At 42.2% G+C, this 22,870-nt stretch overlaps 1 protein-coding gene across 1 annotated transcript in view; it reads left to right on the top strand.

The window, feature by feature from the left end:
- Positions 1-22,870, top strand: part of aldh1l2 (aldehyde dehydrogenase 1 family, member L2) — a 44,949-nt gene that overhangs the window by 3,510 nt on the left and 18,569 nt on the right. The window contains exons 3-9 of the mRNA XM_061714864.1: positions 11,112-11,346; positions 13,252-13,417; positions 14,378-14,479; positions 18,873-18,962; positions 19,231-19,365; positions 20,259-20,384; positions 20,487-20,578. Of these exons, the coding sequence (XP_061570848.1) occupies positions 11,112-11,346; positions 13,252-13,417; positions 14,378-14,479; positions 18,873-18,962; positions 19,231-19,365; positions 20,259-20,384; positions 20,487-20,578 (946 nt within the window). The remainder of the gene's footprint in view (positions 1-11,111; positions 11,347-13,251; positions 13,418-14,377; positions 14,480-18,872; positions 18,963-19,230; positions 19,366-20,258; positions 20,385-20,486; positions 20,579-22,870) is intronic.

Below are 22,870 nucleotides of genomic sequence, written 5' to 3'. Positions count from 1 at the left end.
CCTTTTTTACTGAGAAAAGATTAGAAAAGCAGGCAGTGCAATATCAAGTCCAGGAACAGTGCTGTCTCCAATCCAAACCAGTTTCCGTGCTCACCACAGCACTGAGACTGCCCTGTCAAGGTGTTCAACGACATCCACATCAATACAGACTGTGGAAGAACCGCAGTGCTGGTATTATTGGACCTCAGCGCAGCGTTTGACACCGTTCACCATGGTATATTGCTAGAGCAATTGGAGAATTGGGTCGGATTTGAGGCACAGTACTGGACTGGTTTGAGTGTTACCACCCTCCTGTTGTCCTCATTTTCTGTATACACCCTGTGTCCTCCGGGTCAAAATGACCCGTCTTCACTAAACCCTCTAATATAAGCAGCTTAATTGAATTATAAACACCAAATTTAATTTGCTTGAAGAAACACCATGTCCTTCACCACAATATGTGTGAATACCTGAGTTTTCCCTCTTCACTTGTATTTCTATAGCTTAAGAAAAAGAAAAAAAAATGTATGACGTTTTGTGCTGCATGCCTGCCGTGTTGGTTATATGCTGCTGAGGACCATGTTATTTTGCCATTTTTTGAAAGGAAAGTCTCTCTTTCAGCTTCAGAGTTTTCTTCTTCTGAAGATGATTGATCATGCTCCGGGTTATATTCCTCCTAATCTTCTTCTTCTGAGACATCCTCCATTTCTTCTTCCGAATCAGAGTTGTCTTGCTGGACATCTGCAAAAATCAGCTCTGCAGGCTGTGAGAACGCCACCTGTCTTGTGTTGTTTATGTCTGCTACTGATTGATCTGAGACACAACTAAAACATTGTAACATTCTGTGTTGTGGAAATAACTGTGACCTTGATTTCAACTCTATTTGCCTTAAGGGTCATTTTGACCCGAAGACCACCTTTGTACTTTTTTTTGTAAAGCTTACATGGAAATGTGACTAAAACATTTCATTTTTTCTACTGTTGGGGTCAATCTAGGAAAAGCCATAAAATTTAAAGTTAAAAAAATATCGTTTAGGGGATTTTTTTTTGGTTTTTAACACAGTGGCGGGTCATTTTGACCCGAGGATAATAGGAGGGTTTTAAAGAAGAGGAACTACTTTTTTATTTTTTTATTTAAAATTTTTTTTTCCCCCTTGTCTGCACACATATTAATGATTGATACCATGACGGTAGAAACCAAAAGCATATATAAGTGCATTATTACTATAATTAATATATATACATATATATACGCATACATATGCGTACACATACATAAATATACACATACATTTTTTTTTTTTTGTGTGTGTGGGGGGGGGGGGGGGGGGGGGTGACGACATCCACTGCCAATCCAGGAAGCAGGAACACACGGAAACACACGTCAAGCACTGGAAATCTGCAACAAAAAACCACAAACAAAACACGAAACCGGCACGGAGCCAACCAAAACAACAACAGCAATACACCTAAATCTTGAGATCTGATCGCAGTCTGAGCTAAGCTACGGCTACCGCTACCTAACCCCAAAAACTAGAGAGCCAGCATGCAGGTGAACAAACCAGTGTGTATGTCTATGTGTGTGTGTGTGTGTGTGTGTGTGTACGTATATGATCATGCGTGCGTGTGTGTGTGTGTGTGGGAACTACTTTGTTGATTCTGATGTAAAGTTACTTATTGACACAAACATTAGATGTGGGGTTCCCCAATGTTCTATCCTAGGACCCCTCCTATTTAACATCTACATGCTTCCACCACTCAGATAATATTAAACAACAAGATAAGTTACCACAACTACGCAGATGACGCACAACTCTACATTACAATGTCACCACAAGACAATGAGCCCATACAAGCGTTGAGTAGATGCAGAGTTCAAATCAGTGAGTGGATGTGACATAATGTTCTTCAGTTGAACAAAAACAAAACTGAAATGGTTGTTTTTGGACCAAAGTGCGTTTAAGATACAGCACACAGCTTCAGCTAATGCAGCTACAAACCACGAATAAGCCCCAAAATCTGGGTGTGGTGAAGGACTCAGACCTGAACATTCAGAGAAACAAAAACACTTCCAAAGTCAGTCTTCTATCACCTGAAGAACTACTCCAGGATCAAGGACTACTGTTTCAGCAGGACCCTGAAGAACTAATCCATGCGTTTATCTCTGATCAGCTACAGCTGATCCAGAATTCTCAGGTTCTTACCTGAACTAAGAAAGTGGAGCACATCACTCCAGCTCTGAGATCTTTACACTGGCTCCCTGTACCTCAGAGACTTTAAGACTTTAAAATACTTCTGTTTATAAATCACTGAATGGTTCTGGACCAAAATACATCAGACACTTGTTGCTGCCATAGCAACCATCCAGACCTCTCAGGTCTTCAGGTTCAGGTCTGCTCTGTCCCCCCAGAACCAGAACCAGAAGCAGCATCCAGCTTTTATGCTCCACAGGTCTGGAACAAACTTCCAGAAAACCGCAGGAACACTGAAACCTTCAGTTCCTTTAAATCAATGTTAAAAACTTACCTGTTTGCCTTTGATGAATTATTGAAATTATTCTGAATTTAACTTTGAACAATGTGGACTTTGTTCTAGACAGTAACTTTGGTTTAAGTCAAACTTTTCTTTATTCTGCCACTGCACTGTAGCTCATCTTTTTTTCTTTTCCTCTTCACTTGTCATGTTTTTATTATGTAAAGCACCTAGAATTGCTCTGTTGCTGAAATGTGGTACACAAATAAACGTGCCTTGCCTTGGTTCCAGCAAATCAATCTTGATTTAGTTTTCATTCCATTTAACTGAATTTCGGTCCGTTGCTGTGTATTTTACAGCACTGTCATATCCAATTGTTTACCGCTCAATAAACAAATGGCACCGCCAAGTCACAACAGCAGCGATGCAGTCACACTGCCATGCAAGTGTTTTTGCTGTGGAAGGTTTTGACTGTGAATATAGAATATTTACAGCTAGTTATCCCTGGTACTAGAAGATCAGCCTGTAATGAGTAGTTTACACTAACTAGAGGTTTACTAACACTAACTAGAGGTTTACTAACATTAACTAGAGGTTTACTAAACAATAACTAGAGGTTTACTAAACAATAACTAGAGGTTAACTAACACTAAATAGAGGTTTACTAACACTAACTAGAGGTTAACTAACATTAACTAGAGGTTTACTAAACAATAACTAGAGGTTTACTAACACTAACTAGAGGTTTACTAAACAATAACTAGAGGTTTACTAACACTAAATAGAGGTTTACTAACACTAACTAAAGGTTAACTAACACTAACTAGAGGTTTACTAAACACTAACTAGAGGTTTACTAAACAATAACTAGAGGTTTACTAAACACTAACTAGAGGTTTACTAACACTAACTTAATGTTTACTAAACACTAACTAGAGGTTTACTAAACACTAACTAGAAGTTTACTAAACACTAACTAGAGGTTTACTAACACTAACTAGAGGTTTACTAAACACTAACTAGAAGTTTACTAAACACTAACTACAGGTTTACTAACACTAACTAGAGGTTTACTAACACCAAGCCGCTATAACTTTGAAAAGCTCACAATTTTTATGTTTCCTGCTATCTGTTCTTTTAATTATTTCAGGTCCTCCTAGCTATTTATTAAATAAATGGTCTCTGCTCTTGACCAGCGTTTACTGCGTGCTGCCATCTTGAAACTTTGTTTGGAAAACCAGCCCAGCGCGGAATATAAGCGTCATGGAGACAGACAGGCGAGGGAACGAGCAGAAAGAAAGACCGGAATTAATTTAAAGAGGAATGAGTGGATACATGATCGCAGAATTATTCTATTTGGATTTAAAATCGGAATAAACCAGCCACTTACTTCGGAATTCAATTTAATTCGGAATGGCCATTTTCATTCTGAATTAGGTGTCACGTCTTGGGGTAAGGTGTGGACCCAAACGCAGGAGAGCAGGAGGCGGGAGGCAGGAGTCGGCAAAAAAATAGGATTTATTTAACAAAAAGGGAAAAACAAAGCGCTGCTTGGCAGGATCTAAACTAACTAAGGGATCAAAAAACTTGGAGGAGGAAGAACGTGGCAGGAAACATGAGGAACAAAACAGTACGGTCCGACAGGGAACAAGGGAATGACAAGACCAAATATACACATGGGATAACGAGACACAGGTGCAGACAATCAGGGCAGATAGGACACAGGCGGGGCAAAACAGAAACTGAAAGCTGGGGGGAATGTCAAACCTTGACAGAACCCCCCCCCCCTCAAGGGACAGATCCCAGATGTCCCACATGGCCTATCACCCAGGGCGGGTGGAGGGGGCCTGGAGGAGGGCCCAGGCCAACACACGGCCAATGTTCCGGGGGCCGTCCTGGGGACTGGGCAGACCGACGAGACAGCTCCGGGGGTCGCCCAGGAGGCCGGGCAGACCGGCGAGAACGCTCGGGGGGACGTCCCTGAGGCCGGGCGGACCGGCGAGACAGCTCGGGGGGACGTCCCCGAGGCCTAGGCATGGGTCTTGGCGGGGGGCTTGGCGTGGGTCTTGGCAGGCGTGGCGTGGGTCTTGGCAGGCGTGGCGTGGGGCTTGGCAGGCGTGGCGTGGGGCTTGGCAGGCGTGACAGGGACTCTTGGCGTGACGGGGACTCTTGGCGTGACGGGGACTTTTGGCTTGACATGGGAACTTGGCTTGACATGGGAACTAGGATACGTGGAGCTGGCTGAGGGGGAGCCCAGGTCCGTGGCGCTGGCTGCGGGGGTACTCGGGTCCGGGGAGCTGGCTGAGGGGGGACCCGGGTCCGGGGCGCGTGCTGCGGTGGTACCCGGGTCCGAGGCGCCGGCTGCGGGGGTACCCGGGTCCGTGGCGCCGGCTGCGGGGGTACCTGGGTCCGGGGCGCCGGCTGCGGGGGTAACCGGGTCCGTGGCGCCGGCTGCGGGGGTACTCGGGTCCGTGGCGCCGGCTGCGGGGGTACCCGGGTCCGAGGCGCCGGCTGCGGGGGTGCCCTGGTCCGTGGCGCCGGCTGCGGGGGAGCCCGGGTCCGTGGAGCCGGCTGCGGGGGTACCCGGGTCCGTGGCGCCGGCTGCGGGGGTACCCGGGTCCAGGGCGCCGGCTGCGGGGGTACCCGGGTCCGGGGCGCCGGCTGCGGGGGTACCCGGGTCCGGGGCGCCGGCTGCGGGGGAGCCCGGGTCCGTGGCTCTGGCTGCGGTGGAACCCTGGTCCGTGGCGTTGGCTCATTTACTACATTTGCAGCCCAACCTTCTGTCCCACTATCCCCCCGAGAACAGGTCCTACCAGGAAAAGCCTGTGAAAAGCAGTCTCCTCAAAAATAAGATAATAATACATAATATACCATGTACTTTCCTTTTGGGGATTTATCAGAATCAGAATCTTTTTTATTTGGCCAGGTCAGGTCAGACAAAACAATGGAATTTGACTTGGTTATTTTCGCTCACTCTACAGTAAATTATAATATAAAGTTTATTTAACTGAGTGAATTACACCGGACAACACCGGAACCTGCAGTGTGGGAGTGAGAGGGCAGGGTAACGGCCCGATCAGGCGGGGGTGAGGTTTGTCCATCAAGACTCCTCTCCCTGGCCCTGCCCCTTCTCAACCTTTCCCCGACCCTGCACCTAACCTGGGGCTTGATGATTGGGCTGGAGCTTCGGGAGCTGCGTGCTGGCCTGTGGTCCCCACCCCCGGTCATCCCATTGCTGCTTCCACCTGCCTGTGGTCCCCACCCCCGGTCATCCCGTTGCTGCTTCCACCTGCCTGCGGTCCCCACCCCCGGTCATCCCGTTGCTGCTTCCACCTGCCTGCGGTCCTCACCCCCGGTCATCCCGTTGCTGCTTCCACCTGCCTGCTGTGTGCTGTTGATGTCCCCGACCCCCAGTCTGGCCCTCGGCAGGAGGGTCCCCCCTTATGATCCAGGTCCTGGTCCAGGTTTCTTCCCCCCTTATGATCCAGGTCCTGGTCCAGGTTTCTACCCCCTTATGATCCAGGTCCTGGTCCAGGTTTCTACCCCCTTATGATCCAGGTCCTGCTCCAGGTTTCTACCCCCTTATGATCCAGGTCCTGCTCCAGGTTTCTTCCCTCCTAAAGGGGAGTTTTTCTTGCCACTGTTTGGCTTAAGGCTTTTCTCCCACTAGGAGAGTTTTTACCTGCCATTGTTTATGTAATAATTGCTCGGGGTTTATGTTCATGTTTTGGATCTCTGGAAAGCGTCTAGAGACAACTTTTGTTGTATTAGACGCTATATAAATAAAATGGAATTGAATTGAATTGAATTAAAAGAACCCCAGCAGAGCAGGAACAAGCCTTGTTGGACACATATCTTTAGAAGTGTTTGGATCTCAGCTCAGTGTCCGAGCCGGGGCAGGGGCTGAGGCCGGTGCGTTTTGACTCTACCGTGGTCCTGGACAAAGGCAGGCCTTTATCCGGGGTTAACTGAGCGATGGCGGCACCATTGTCTCTCTGGGGCAGAGTGGAATGGAATAGAGATCCCAGTTGAAAACAGTCTTTTCACAAACTACAGTCAACTGCTCTCAGCTCTTTTCGTCACCTCTTCCTCTTACTTGTGTTATGTTTATGTAATAATTATGTAATAATTATGTAATAATTGCTCCGGCGGGGTCATGTTGTGGGTCTCTTCTGTTGTAATAGATGCTATATAAATAAAATTGTATTGAATTGAATTGAATTACCCCTTGTTCTCTCAGAAAAATAGTGTGTAGAGGAATCAGAACCCCACAGACTTGGAGCTGCATTCACCGTTGCCTACTGACACATAGGACATGGGTATACTAGCAGTACTGGAGTTGAGGGGGGATAAGGGGGGATGGCACCCCCCCGAAATAAAAACAGTCCAAATCATCCCCCCTGAAATAAAAACGGTCCAAATCATCCCCCCCTGAAATAAAAACGCTCTAAATCATCCCCCCTGAAATAAAAACGGTCCAAATCATCCCCCCTGAAATAAAAACGGTCCAAATCACCCCCCCCCTGAAATAAAAACGGTCCAAATCATCCCCCCCGAAATAAAAACGGTCCAAATCATCCCCCGTGAAATAAAAACGGTCCAAATCATCCCCCCCTGAAATAAAAACGGTCCAAATCATCCCCCCCCTGAAATAAAAACGGTCTAAATCATCCCCCCCTGAAATAAAAACGGTCCAATTGGTCTCCTGTGTCTGTGTTGATATACTGAAGCAACAAGCCAGCCGTTGGACTTAACTGGAAAAAGCTGGCTCCCATGCTGCACACTGCCAGCTTTATCACACTTTACTGTGCGTCTCCAGATAGAACTGGTACGCCTGGTTTTGACTGGAGTTAAAGCTTATCTCCTATAAGTTGAACTAGCTAAAGCTAAAGCTGACAGTTATTGGTTTAAAACCAGGGGTGAAAGTAGATTAAAGTTCTTGCTGGTACTACGACCCCAACCTTCATGGCTGGTTCTCCTCACACCACCAGCTTCTTCATCCCTGAACACGCATTCAATTTTTTAATGCCTGTATGTTGTAGAAAATTAGAAACACTTGACACTGTGTAGGCCTATAGCAAATGATTTATTTAAATGGTGTAAATAAAGGCCAGTCCGGACCAAGGATTGTCACAGAATAATTTGTAAATGTTGACAAAACTTTCAAAATCATGGCAATTTGTTTTGTTTCAAACTAGAATAAATCTACAGTTAAATTCATCAGCAGCTGAAGAGAAGAGATGATGATGAGTAAAATGTCTCTTACAATGTGTGCATTGAAATGGAAGATAACTTCTTATGCATTTTTTTCATCAAAGCAAAACACTTAAAACATAAAAAAAAAACGTTCAAAATTTTTGCCGCTTTTTTCTCTTTTTTTTTTCTGAAACGAGGAATGAAAACCAATCACAAATATCATATTTGTGATTATTTGGCGTGTGATTATTTACCAGCATATTTGAAATATGCTGGTAATGTGTCAGCCAACCACAAAAATCTCTGGAATTTTGGTGGAATCATTTATTTTTTGTCCTTGCCCGTCGGTGCAAATGACATAAATAAAGTGCGTGGTTTGGTCGTGAAAAAATAAAAAATAACGTTACGTGAACAATAAATCAAACGCTCCCTTCCATGCAGTGTGTGTGTGTTTAGGAAGTAAAGACTGGAATACGCTATTCACAAAAGTACAAATAGTGGGGTTTTACTAATATTTATATCGTACAAATGTTTTAAAAATGATGAAAAAACAGGTCGGGACTCAGTTAGATTATATCGCTATGTTTGTCTGTCCTGACTCAGTCAAAAGAAGGCGGAGCAGAGTCATGGCTGAAAGGTAGCGTCGCAGTCTTTGGTGTGAGAGATCGAGAGTTCGAGACCTGCTGTATGTGAAGATTATTGTCAGCAATTTGTGTGGTTTTTTTTTTCCCGATACTGCGTACGGGCACAGAATCTTTTGGTGGTACGGAGTACCGGATCATACCGGCTTACTTTCACCCCTGTTTAAAACGGCTCTGCGATGACAACACCTGTCTTATTATTACCTGTCTTAGCTGATTTGTGACAATTAAATAACCTTGTGAACAACAACACCCATTCATTACCACAATCACAACTACAAAGGTTGATGAAGTTAAACTAGATAGTTAGTCAGGAAACTAATACGTATTTGTCATTTCCTGCAGATAAATGTATATTCTTCTGGACACAAGGCTTATATATTGGATCTTTCTTGTCCACTGAAGAATCTTGCATATGAACGCTTTTACCAAATCTTCACTTGTGGTGAATTGCAGTAGATGACATGTTTTCTAGCAGAGTGGAAATCTTCAGGTTGATTCTCACAGTGGAATGAATAACACCATAAAACTGTCTTGATATCCATTCATTAGAGTCGAGGTGAGATAAGCAGCATGGCAGGGTGAGAGTCTGAATCTCAGACCAAGTTTAGTGTAACTCTTTCTGTATATGCTGTATCATTTATCAACTACACTGGACACTTGGTTAAAATACGGTATAAGAATGTAGCATTTGGTCATATCCTGTTAAATCCAAACATATTTTGGAAATGTGGCTTTTGTATTTAAATAAATGATAAAACTGATTGCATTATTTTTGCCATTAGTAATGACACATACTGATCAGCATCATCATCAGAGCTCCTACTAGTATGTTATACAGCTCAGAGGGAATATTCTGTATATGCAATAAAACAAACAAACTGGTGTAACTCTGCATAAATATGTGGAGGAAATATTATCAATATTATTGTATCTGTTACTTGATCATTCTGTCAATATAAATCAGTACAGTTTTGTCATTAATTCCCTTTTCAGAAGTATTGTCTCCATTATGTAGAATGATCTTTGAATCCTAATTGACTTTAAAAGTAGCTTATAAAGTGTGAATGTACAGTATATTGATCTGAAGTGTAAATTTCAACGATGATAACCACACAGTTTTAGTTTTTTACTAACTAACTGTGACACCGAGCAGGCTGCTTTTCTTCGCTCACCTTCCGGTGTGTGTGATTTGAAAGATTCACAAGATCTAATATGTTCCAGGTGGTACTTCAAAATGTAAACTTTTACTGTTTAATACATTTTTTTTTATTTCTAGTGCACTTTTCATTAAAAAAAAAACAAATCTCAAAGTGCTACAAGTTAAAATCAACCATGAATAAAATCAGCAGGAAAAGGCTTTTTTTTTTTTTTTTTTAAAAGGTGGGTTTTTAGGCCACGTTTAAAAGCATCCACAGTCTGGAAGGCCCTCAGGTGGTCTGGGAGGGCAGTACCAGTACTACATGTAGTACCAGGAGGGCCTTCCATAGGGAGGAGCAGCACAACTGAAGGCTCCATCAGCCGTTGTGCGGAGTTTAGTCTGTAGGGTTTTTAGGAGCAGGACTGGAGTTGAGGGTAAAACTGTCAAAAAACTGCCATCCCTCCTTACCATCCCTTATGTCATTTCATCAATGAATGTGTTTTTACTGATATTTCAACATTTAGATTCATCACCAGAAAAATAACACCAGAAAAATAACTTATTTGACCATTTTCACCTGTTTCAAGTACATTTTCACTTGAAATAAGTAGAAAAATCTGCCAGTGGGAAAAGATTTCTTCTCATTACAAGCAAAAAATCTTGTTCCACTGGCAGATTTTTCTACTTATTTCAAGTGAAAATCTACTTGAAACAGGTGAAAATTGTTGTTTTTTCCAGTGATGAGTCTTGTTTTAAGTGTAATGAGATTTTTTTTACTAAAATGAGACATTTTAACTAGAAATAAGACAAATATTCTTGTTAAGATTGTGAGTTTTTGCAGTGATCCATTTTACTTATCCTGTGAAGGACAGAGTCATATTGATAAGTTCAGAAAAGTGTTTTTTATTGTTGTGTTTTGATGTATTTGATGTAAGCCCAGTGGATATTTAAAGCTTACAGAAGGCTGCATTTAACTGCTGCTATGTCATTCCTGCAGTATTTCTGCAGCTGTTTTGGTCACTGCTATTATTTGTAATATATTATATTATTTGTAATCAGCACAAATTATCTGTCCCCATATGATCAAATCCACCATCCCCCCTGATTTTCTTTTTTTACAACTCGAGTACTGTTTAGGAGGGAGGTGGAGGAGGAATGGAGGGAGGTGGAGGAGGAATGGAGGGAGCGTGAGGATGTTTGTTTCTAAAGCCCTCAACGGCCTCCCCCCGCCCTATTTATCTGAGCTTTTAACGGTGCGTGAGCCTGGCAGGGCTGAGATCCTCCAACCAACTGTTGTTGGAAGTTCCCAGGTCAAAGTTCAAGCGCTGGGGTGACCCGGCCTTTTCAACCCCCCCCCAAGCTCCGGAGCAAACTCTCCTGCAACTTAAGACTGTCTCTGACCTGGGCCTTTAAATCAAGGCTTAGAATGACTTTCAATACCCAGTAGTGTGGTGACACTTTTTACTCTTTTTAATCTTTTTTTATTCTATTTATTCTTTTTTGCTCTGTCTTATGATTGTATGTTGTATTTCTGTGTTTTATTCTGTAAAGCACTTTGGCTCACCTAGAGGTGGCTGTAAAGGGCTATAGAAATAAAGTACATTTACATTTACATGTATCATACGTGTAAGTTTGTCCTTTTCTGTGAAGGTTTATAACCTTTATTCTCGTCTCTCCTCCCAGCGGTGGCAGCAGAGAAGGACGGGACGCCGGTGTTCAAGTTCCCGAGGTGGCGGGTGAAGGGGAAGCCTCTCCCCGAGGTGGTGGAGGCCTACAAGGCGGTGGGCGCAGAGCTCAACGTCATGCCTTTCTGTTCCCAGTTCATCCCCATGAACGTGATCGACAGCCCCGCGCACGGATCCATCATCTACCACCCGTCCATCCTGCCGCTGCACCGGGGAGCCTCGGCCATCAACTGGTGAGGAATAACACCGCTCTAATCTGATGATGAGAGGAGAAAACTAGCTGAGCTGACAGCACTTGGTGTGGACGGAAGAGGATTAGGGCCATGCAGGAGAAAACTTTTATTTTTTTATTTTGCACTTTGAGAAAAAAGTCGAAATGGAACTCTTTAGATCGGTCTCTTAAGTTCATCATCCTTAAAAATGTTCAGGACCAGCTTGGTGGGGAATCTCTTATCTAGGCTAAATTAATAGGCTATTCTAATTGAAATGAAATTGCCATTTTATGGATATTTTTGTTTGTGTTTATTGTGTTTTTCTTTGTTTCTTTTAACTTTTCTTTTTTCCTTTCTTTTCTTTTTCTATTGATTGATTTGTTTTTGTGATTTTGTATTGAGGGGGAGGATTTTTTATAAGCCCTTAGGGCTTCTTTTCCTCTCCTGCACAATTATTTGTCCTTGTATTAATATATTAATTAATATTAATTAATATTAATTAATATTAATATATTAATATAATTACTGTTTTTAACATTGTGCATATGAATAAATACATTTAAAAAAAAAAGAAATGTCGAGAAAAAAGTAAAAATTTCAAGATTAATGTTGAAACAATTTCAAGAATAAAGTCGACATTTTTTGAATAAATTCGAAATTTCGAGAATAAAGTTGAAATACATTTCGACTTTTTTCTCTACATTTCGATTTTTTTCTCGAAGTGCATAATGAAAAAAAAATCTTCCTCCTCTAAAATATTATTTTTATTTTTCTCCGTCCTGGCCCTAATACTCTTCCGTAGGCGTGGCAGCACGTCCCAGAATATTTCATTTCATACAGGCTCTCAGTCCTCACTCATGTCCTTGTCTTTCTTTATCAACTCTGCTTGAACGTTGGTTTTCTTATCTCTCTGCCTCGCCTGTCTGTTCTCCGCCCTTTTCCCGCGCTCTGTTTTGTACTACTGAAAAACCCCCCCTTTCCTTCTATGAAAATGCATCTTGCTTGATATTTCACTCCAACCCAGTGACGTTGGGGCAGCTCTGTAGAGATGCTGTAGTTGTGCTGCAGCTCGTTGGTTATTTCCCTCTCTAGTTCCTCTCAAGCTCCTTAATAAAGGCCACTATTGCCACAAAAACCTTTTGTTACAAAAAGGGACATTTACATTCTAAGTCCTGCTGCTCTTCCAGATTTTATAATTCATGCTAACAATCTGCATTTGGCTATTGCAAATATATTTATTGTTCTAAATTAATTTCTTATTACTAAAAGACGAACTAGACCTTTTTTATCTATCCTTTCCAGAATTTGATCAATACGGAATAGTATTAGGGTCAGGCAGGAGAAAAATAAAAATACGATTTTTTTTTCATTATGCACTTTGAGAAAACCGTCGAAATGTCGAGAAAAAATTCAATGTCAAGATTAATGTTGAAGTACAATTTTGAGAAAAAAGTCGAAACGTTGAGAAAAAAGTCAAAATTTATTTTGTCAAATAAGTTATTTTTCCGCGATGGACTGGTGACCTGTCCAGGGTGTAACCCCTGCCTCTCACCTAAAATGAGCTGGGATAGGCTCCAGCAGACCCCCGTGACCCCGCAAGGGATAAAGCGGGTAAGATAATGGATGAATGAAAAAAAGTAATTTTTCCAGTGACGAGTCTTGTTTTAAGTGTAATGAGATTTTTTTGCCTAAAAATGAGACATTTTAACTAGAAATAAGACAAATATTCTTGGTAAGATTTTGAGTTTTTGCAGTGTTTCAGTCGGTAAAAGGTTCTTTACCAGATAAAGTTTGGACACACCACTAATAAATAGTGAATAAGCGGACATACCCAAAATATGTGTGATTTGAATCATTTGTACCTTAGAGAGATGTTGAGTTTTTGCAGTGAACATGAATGAGTTTATTATGAATCTGTGTCACTAGGACCCTGATCCACGGGGATAAGAAAGCCGGCTTCACCGTGTTCTGGGCCGACGACGGACTGGACACCGGACCCATCCTGCTACAGAGGGAATGTGCCGTGGAGCCCAACGACACCGTGGACACGCTTTACAACCGCTTCCTCTTCTCAGAGGGCATCAAAGCCATGGTAACCAAGCAAAGTTCTGCTTCCACCTGCCTGCGGTCCCCCACCCCCCTCTGGTCATCCCGCTGCTGCTTCCACCTGCCTGCGGTCCCCCACCCCCCTCTGGTCATCCCGCTGCTGCTTCCACCTGCCTGCGCCCCCCTCTCCCCCTCTGGTCATCCCGCTGCTGCTTCCACCTGCCTGCCCCCCCTTCCCCTCTGGTCACCCTGCTGCTGCTTCCACCTGCCTGCGGCCCCCCACCCCCCTCTGGTCACCCTGCTGCTGCTTCCACCTGCCTGCGCACCCCCCCCCCTCTGGTCATCCCGCTGCTGCTTCCACCTGCCTGCGCCCCCTGCCCCTCTGGTCACCCTGCTGCTGCTTCCACCTGCCTGCGATCCCCCACCCCCCTCTGGTCATCCCGCTGCTGCTTCCACCTGCCTGCGCCCCCCCCCTCTCCCCCTCTGGTCATCCCGCTGCCGCTTCCACCTGCCTGCGCCCCCTTCCCCTCTGGTCACCCTGCTGCTGCTTCCACCTGCCTGCGGTCCCCCACCCCCCTCTGGTCATGCTGCTTCCACCTGCCTGCCCTCCCCCTCTGGTCATCCTGCTGCTGCTTCCACCTGCCTGCGGTCCCCCACCCCCCTCTGGTCATCCCGCTGCTGCTTCCACCTGCCTGCTGTGCTGCTGATGTCCCCCACCCCCAGTCTGGCCTTCGGCAGGAGGGTCCCCCCTAACCCTAACCCTAAAGGGGAGTTTTTCTTGCCACTGTTTGGCTTAAGGTTTTTTCCCACTATGGGAGTTTTTACCTGCCATTGTTTATGTAATAATTGCTTGGGGGTTTATGTTTATGTTTTGGGTCTCTGGAAAGATCCTATAGACAACTTTTGTTGTAATAGACGCTATACAAATAAAATTGAATTGAATTCAAAGTGCTGACAGGAACCTCCCGGCCGCAGAGCTCTGACAGTCGTTGTTGTTCTGGTTCAGGTGGAGTCGGTGCAGCTCATCGCTGATGGAAAGGCCCCTCGGGTTCCCCAGACAGAAGAAGGAGCGACCTATGAGGGGATTCAGAAGAAATCCAACGCCAAGGTGAGTGTTCCAATGCCAGGCAGTAGCCTGAAAGCACCGACTCCAGGGGTCGGCAACCCGGGCTCTTTAGCGCCGCCCTAGTGGCTCCCTGGAGCCTTCTCAAAAATGTTTGGCCTTTTTTTTCCTTTTCTTTTTTTTTTCCTTTCCTTTTTTTCTTCTTTTTTTCCTTTTTTTCTCTTTTTTTCTTCCTTTTTCCTTTCCATTTTAATCTCGACATTTCGACTTTTTTCACAACATTTCCACTTTTTTCTCGAGATTGTACTTCAACATTAATCTCGCCATTTCAACTTTTTCTCGACATTTTGACTTTTTTCTCAACATTTCGACTTTTTTCTCAACATTTCGGCTTTTTTTTGGCATTTCGACTTTTTTCTCAAAATTGTACTTCAACATTAATTTTGACATTTCAGCTTTTTCTCGAAGTGCATAATAAAAAAAAAAATCTTCCCCCAGTTCTAACTAATATAGATACATGCAGCATGTGTTGCCTTCATTCTAAGGCTGATACAAGACTTTTCATTTTTTGCGGCTCCAGACATTGTTTTTTGTGTTTTTGGTTCAATATGGCTCTAAAACATTTTGGGTTGCCGACGTGTGTTTTATGGTGTAGGTAATTTTCTGTAAATGGAGAGTTATGGAAACTTGGTCTTCTGGTGTTTTTCCATGAGAAAGCTATTACTCTTTTTACCATTAACACACTCAAGTCTACAAATATTCGTTGATTCTTTTTAAGCTTCAAATTATCTGGATGTAAACCTAATATAAACAGCTGTGGAATTAACTACTTGAATCTGAAAAATATTTTGAATACATTGTTTCACTTTTCTCCAGAATTTTTGTATTTCTGTACATTGCCAAGTACAATGGAAAAAAGTACCTTTTTCCTTCTCACACTTAACACAAACTTCAGCTACAGCGCTGTTATATCGGTTTAGCTTTTCTGCAGTTATATATGTTGGCATTAAACCAGTTGTATTGTAGTAATTCCAGGCGGGTGTAGGTAGTTGTGGATTGTGATTTAGTGCACACCTCCTCCCACTTTTCTATTCACTGCAGCGCTTTTATCAGAAAAATGATTCCCATGATGGAATTAGTGTTTATAGAAGCTAAGAAAAGGACGTTGTTGTCAAGACTAAGTTCTTGAGGTACCGATTTGTGTAAGTTAGACAGTTTAAGCTTATTGTTAAATATGACTATATTCAGTACTGGAGTTGAGGGGGGATGAGGGGGGGTGAGGGGGGACGTCATCCTCCCTGCAATAAAAACGGTCCAAATCATCCCCCCTGAAATAAAAACGGTCCAAATCATCCCCCCCTGAAATAAAAACGGTCCAAATCATCCCCCCTGTAAAACTGCCATCCCTCCTTTCCATCCCTTATGTCATTTCATCAATGAATGTGGTTTTACTGCTATTTCAACATTTAGAGTCATCACCAGAAAAATAACACCAGAAAAATAACTTATTTGACAATTTTCACCTGTTTCAAGTACATTTTCACTTGAAATAAGTAGAAAAATCTGCCAGTGGAACAAGATTTATCTTCTTATTACAAGCAAAAAAATCTTGTTCCACTGGCAGATTTTTCTACTTATTTTAAGTGAAAATCTACTTGAAACAGGTGAAAATTGTTTTTTTTTTCCAGTGATGAGTCTTGTTTTAAGTGTAATGAGATTTTTTTTACTAAAATGAGACATTTTAACTAGAAATAAGACAAATATTCTTGTTAAGATTGTGAGTTTTTGCAGTGATCCATTTTACTTATCCTGTGAAGGACAGAGTCATATTGATAAGTTCAGAAAAGTGTTTTTTATTGTTGTGTTTTGATGTATTTGATGTAAGCCCAGTGGATATTTAAAGCTTACAGAAGGCTGCATTTAACTGCTGCTATGTCATTCCTGCAGTATTTCTGCAGGTGTTTTGGTCACTGCTATTATTTGTAATATATTATAATATTTGTAATCAGCACAAATTATCTGTCCCCATATGATCAAATCCACCATCCCCCCTCATTTATTTTCCAACTGGAGTACTGACTATATTGTATTGTGTATGAGCCTGAGCGCTGCACCGTGTGTAGACACTGGTCAGTGTCAGGTTGTTGAGCAGCTGGACGGTGTTACAACATCCTCATTCAGGGAATTTCCTGGAAAAGTGCTGCTGCTGTAGCGGCGGAGCGGCTGCTGACTGGCCTATCCCGTCAGCAGGAGGACGGAGGTGGGGTCGTGTTCTCCGCGTGCTCGCTGCCCTCCCAGTCCTCACTACCGCCACGTTGCTCAGCGTGAGCTATTCTTAGAGAGGAGGCTTGTATTTCATCATCACTGTCCATGTGCTGTTCTACGAGCTGCAGCCAGCTGCACGGAACCTCGTCATTCCCAGAAATTCAGCTGGAACCAGTACTCCAGTTGTAAAAAAACAACAGGGGGGGTGGTGGATTTGATCATATGGGGACAGATAATTTGTGCTGATTACAAATAATATAATATATTACAAATAATAGCAGTGACCAAAACAGCTGCAGAAATACTGCAGGAATGACATAGCAGCAGTTAAATGCAGCTTTCTGTGAGCTTGAAATATCCACTGGGCTTACATCAAATACTACAATTAGAATATTGTGATAAAGTTCTTTATTTTCTGTAATGCAATTAAAAAAACAAAAATGTCATACATTCTGGATTCATTACAAATCAACTGAAATATTGCAAGCCTTTTATTATTTTAATATTGCTGATTATGGTTTACAGTTTAAGATTAAGATTCTCAGAATATTCAAATTTTTTGAGATAGGATATTTGAGTTTTCTTAAGCTGTAAACCATGATCAGCATTATTAAAATAATAAAAGGCTTGCAATATTTCAGTTGATTTGTAATGAATCCAGAATGTATGATATTTTAGTTTTTGTAATTGCATTACAGAAAATCACAATATTCTGTCTTATACTGTACATCAAAACACAAAAATAAAAAACAGTTTTCTGAACTTATCAATATGACTCTGTCCTTCACAGGATAAGTAAAATGGATCACTGCAAAAACTAGTTTCTAGTTAAAATGTCTCATTTTAGTAAAAAAATCTCATTACACTTAAAAAAAGACTCATCACTGGAAAAAACAACAATTTTCACCTGTTTCAAGTAGATTTTCGCTTGAAGTAAGTAGAAAAATCTGCCAGTGGAACAAGATTTTTTTGCTTGTAATAAGAAGATAAATCTCTAGATTTTCCTACTTATTTCAAGTGAAGATTTACTTGAAACAGGTGAAAATTGTCAAATAAGTTATTTTTCTGGTGTTATTTTTCTGGTGATGACTCTAAATGTTGAAATAGCAGTAAAACCACATTCATTGATGAAATGACATAAGGGATGGAAAGGAGGGATGACAGTTTTACAGGGGGGATGATTTGGACCGTTTTTATTTCAGGGGGGATGATTTGGACCGTTTTTATTTCAGGGGGGGATGATTTGGACCGTTTTTATTTCAGGGGGGGGATGATTTGGACCGTTTTTATTTCAGGGGGGGATGATTTGGACCGTTTTTATTTCAGGGGGGATGATTTGGACCGTTTTTATTTCAGGGTGGATGATTTAGACCGTTTTTATTTCAGGGGGGGATGATTTGGACCGTTTTTATTTCAGGGGGGATGATTTGGACCGTTTTTATTTCAGGGTGGATGATTTAGACCGTTTTTATTTCAGGGGGGATGATTTGGACCGTTTTTATTTCGGGGGGGATGATTTGGACCGTTTTTATTTCAGGGGGGATGATTTGGACTGTTTTTAGTTCAGGGGGGATGATTTGGACCGTTTTTAGTTCAGGGGGGATGATTTGGACCGTTTTTATTTCAGGGGGGGATGATTTGGACCGTTTTTATTTCAGGGGGGGATGATTTGGACCGTTTTTATTTCAGGGGGGGATGATTTGGACCGTTTTTATTTCAGGGGGGGATGATTTGGACCCTTTTTATTTCAGGGGGGGATGATTTGGACATTTTTTATTTCAGGGGGGGATGATTTGGACCGTTTTTATTTCGGGGGGGATGATTTGGACCGTTTTTATTTCAGGGGGGATGATTTGGACTGTTTTTAGTTCAGGGGGGGATGATTTGGACATTTTTTATTTCAGGGGGGGATGATTTGGACCGTTTTTATTTCAGGGGGGATGATTTGGACTGTTTTTAGTTCAGGGGGGATGCCATCCCCCTCATCCCCCTCATCCCCCTCATCCCCCTCATCCCCCTCATCCCCCTCATCCCCCTCATCCCCCCTCAACTCCAGTACTGGGTGTAACAACTGTTAAACTTCTTCCTCATACCCAGAACTCCAGGCGCCTCACCTTTAAAGTAACTCTGAGCCATCAGCAGTATTTGACAGTTTTCTTCCCACGTGTTCCAGGTGAACTTGGCCCAGCCGGCTGAAACCATCCACAACTGGATCCGGGGCCACGATAAAGTCCCCGGGGCCTGGACCATCATCGACGGGCAGGTCTGTTTCCCGGGACACACAACTTTTCTTGAAACATGTCTTTATTAAGTTTTCCACATAATACACAACAACACAGACACCCCATTTGGCAGCACAACGCAAAAACACAACCAAAAACAAGACAAGGGCAAGGACATTAAAAAGAAAAGAAACACATTAACAAAATGAAAACAAGCTCGTAATAGAAATCATAAAAAAATGATATAATTATATAAAATAAAAATACAAGGCATAATTAAAATATAAACATTTCTCTGTCTTTCTCCAGTCTGTGACTCTGTACGGCTCGTCTCTGCTGGGCGGGTCTGTCCCGGCCGGGCAGCCCCTGGAGATCCAGGGAGCCCCCCAGCCCGGAATCATCTCCAAGAACGGGCTGGTCCTCCACGGAACCGACGGGAAGGCGGTACGTTCTCTCTACTCTGTCTATCCAGGAAGTAAATCTGGAGGCAGTTGCTGCCGCTCATGCAGGTCGCTGCTTTCTGCAGATCAACAGGACTCATTTCATCTTGGATTTTGCTCCTGATTTATTCATACACTGGCCACGGTTACATGATCTTCTTTAATTCGGAATTAATTATTCGGAATTAAATAATTCAGAATGAAACTATTTTCCTTAGAGTTTACATGGAAATAGTAATTCTGAATTGAGGTTTACATGGAAAACACGTCTGATCGGCTTTCTCCAATTCCTCTCCAGGTCTGGGGGTTGGGAAGGTTCTGATTGGATGGGGGGGGGGACGGGACGTCTTTACGTATTTATTTTCTACCCGAAGAAAACAAACTTACTCGATTAGCAAAAACATTATTAGCATCCTTTTTGGATTTGTTTTGATTTTATTTTTGAAGCAGCAGCACGACAATAATCATGTCAATGATTTTGACGTTTCCTGTTTCCATCTGTTCTTTTAATGATTTCTATTTATTAAATAAATGGTCTCTGCTCTTGACCAGCGTTTACTGCTGCTGCATCTTGAAACTTTGTTAGGAAAACCAGCCCAGCGTGGTATATAAGCGTCATGGAGACAGACGGGCGAGGGAACGAGCAGAAAGAAAGACCGGGATTAATTTAAGGAGGAATGAGTGGATACATGATCTGGAATTATTCTATTCAGATTTAAAATCAGAATAAACCAGCCACTTACTTCAGAATTAAGTTTAATTCAGAATGGCCATTTTCATTCGGAATTAGGTGTTTACATGGTAATTTTTACTCCTTTTAAATAGGATGTAATTTTAATTCTGAATGAAAAGGGAATTAAAGTTCCCATGTAAACGCAGTAACTATTGACTTGGCAGCTCCTGGTGAAGAACCTGCAGTTTGAAGATGGAAAGATGATCCCGGCTTCCAAGTACTTCTCCTCTGGAGAGAGCTCGTCTGTGGAGCTCAGTGACGAGGAGAAGAGGATGGCTGAGGAAATCAGGGTGAGCAAACGTTTCTGTCTATTTTTAAGATACAACGAATGAGATCATGAAAGGAAGTATGTCTTTATTCATTCATACATTCTTTTATTTCTTCTTTCCTAGAACATCTGGAAGGGCATCCTCAGCAACGTGCCAGCCATCGAGGAGACCACGGACTTCTTCAAGTCCGGCGCCGCCTCCATGGACGTTGTTAGGTGAGGGTTGGACCTGCCGGCGCTAAGGAAGGTCCATGTACAGCACTTGTTTATCGTTTGTATTTATGGAGTATTAGGGCCAGGTAGGAGAAAAATAAAAATAACATTTTAGAGGAGGAAGATTTTTTTTTCATTATGCACTTCGAGAAAAAAGTTGAAATGTTGAGAAAAAAGTCGAAATGTCGAGAAAAAAGTCAAAATTTTGAGAAAATCGTTGAAATGTCGAGATTAATGTTGAAGTACAATGTTGAGAAAAAAGTCGAAATGCCGAAAAAAAATGTCGAAATGACGAGATAAAAGTCGAAATGTTGAGAAAAAAGTCGAGATATCGAGAAAAAAGTCAAAATTTATGAATGAATAAAGTGAATTGGCTTTACGATATTGATTTGAAACACATCACATATGCAGTTGCAGAAACGTCCCCTTAACGTTCGACTCCAAGGATGTAAGTAAGTTAGTTAGTTAGTTAGTTAGTTAGTTAGTAACTTAGTTAGTTACGGCTGCTGCTGCAGAGCTGTCAGTCGCTCTCCTAACTGGATTTGATGGAGGAGGAAACATTTACACTTTATCATGAGGCAGGAACAGTAGGATGTTAGCTGCGACAGACTCAAACATTCACCCGTTGCTACGGCAACTCTTAAAATCATCTGACAATTCTACATTCTGGGAAATAGTTCATAAAGGACAAAGGGTACAAGATATAAGTGCTAATGGCACAATAATGGTGAGAAAGGTGAGACAGAAGCACGCCTGGTTTAGGGACCGACACGGACGTTTAAGGAGTGTGCAAGTTAATGCCATTCATAACTCGGGCTAAGATGTGCACGAGGATGAACATACATTAAGAAAACAAGCAGCTGGTTACAACAGACAGCAAAGTATACATCAGAGTCCAGGTGCAAATAAATCCTACCTCCACAAAAATAACTGAATTTATTGTATGGTAATAGTATAATATATATATTTATCCGACTCCATACCTGTGTAAAGGAGCAGTCACAGACAGCTGTGACGTAGCTAAACACCAAAACTAATCCCAGGAGAAAGTTCAATTCAATTTTATTTATATAGCGTCTATTATAAACAGAAGTTGTCTCTAGGATCTTTCCAGAGACCAGAACATAAACCCCCGAGTAATTATTATATAAACAATGGCAGGTAAAAACTCCCCTAGTGGGAGAAAAACCTTAAGCCAAACAGTGGCAAGAAAAACCTGGACCAGGACCTGGACCATAATGGGGGGGCCCTCCTGCCGGAGGCCAGACTGGGGTGGTCGCGGGGGGATGTCAGCAAACACACAGCAGACATCCAAACAGACAGGTGGAAGCAGCTGTGGGATGACCAGAAGGGGGGACTGCAGGTCAGCACGCAGCCCCTGAAGCTCCGGCCTGCAAACAAACAAACAAAAGAGAAAAAGCGGGGAGGGGCAGACCAGCACAACAAACTATAAGAACGATGGACACAAATGATGGCTATGAGATACTTATAATAATTAAAAAATGGAAGAGGAGAAGAGAAAAAGGTTGAGAGGCACCGCCCAGTGGATTATGTTGGTGCCCCCCTGCAGCATAGGCCTATAGCAGCATATCTACCACCAAGCTATATTTGAGACTAACTATTATAGTCTTGTTCTATAACTGCAACTATGACTACTGACTCTAACACACTAAAGTTTACTAACACTAACTAGAGGTTTACTAGCACTAACTAGAGTTTTACTAACACTAACTAGAGGTTTACTAGCACTAACTAGAGGTTTACTAAATACTAACTAGAGTTTTACTAACACTAACTAGAGGTTTACTAACACTAACTAGAGTTTTACTAACACTAACTAGAGGTTTACTAGCACTAACTAGAGGTTTACTAACACTAACTAGAGGTTTACTAACACTAACTAGAGGTTTACTAACACTAACTAGAGTTTTACTAACACTAACTAGAGGTTTACTAACACTAACTAGAGGTTTACTAACATTAACTAGAGGTTTACTAACATTAACTAGAGGTTTACTAAACACTAACTAGAGGTTTACTAAACACTAACTAGAGGTTTACTGAACACTAACTAGAGGTTTACTGAACACTAACTAGAGGTTTACTAACACTAACTAGAGGTTTACTAAACACTAACTAGAGGTTTACTAAACACTAACTAGAGGTTTACTGAACACTAACTAGAGGTTTACTAACACTAACTAGAGGTTTACTAAACACTAACTAGAGGTTTACTAACACTAACTAGAGGTTTACTAAACACTAACTAGAGTTTTACTAACACTAACTAGAGTT

Source organism: Cololabis saira, chromosome 23 (genome assembly GCF_033807715.1).
Source record: "Cololabis saira isolate AMF1-May2022 chromosome 23, fColSai1.1, whole genome shotgun sequence".
In the NCBI taxonomy this organism is placed as follows: Eukaryota; Metazoa; Chordata; class Actinopteri; order Beloniformes; family Belonidae; genus Cololabis; species Cololabis saira.
The sequence above is the reverse complement of the archived record's forward strand: the minus strand, read 5'-3'. Positions and strand labels throughout refer to the sequence as shown.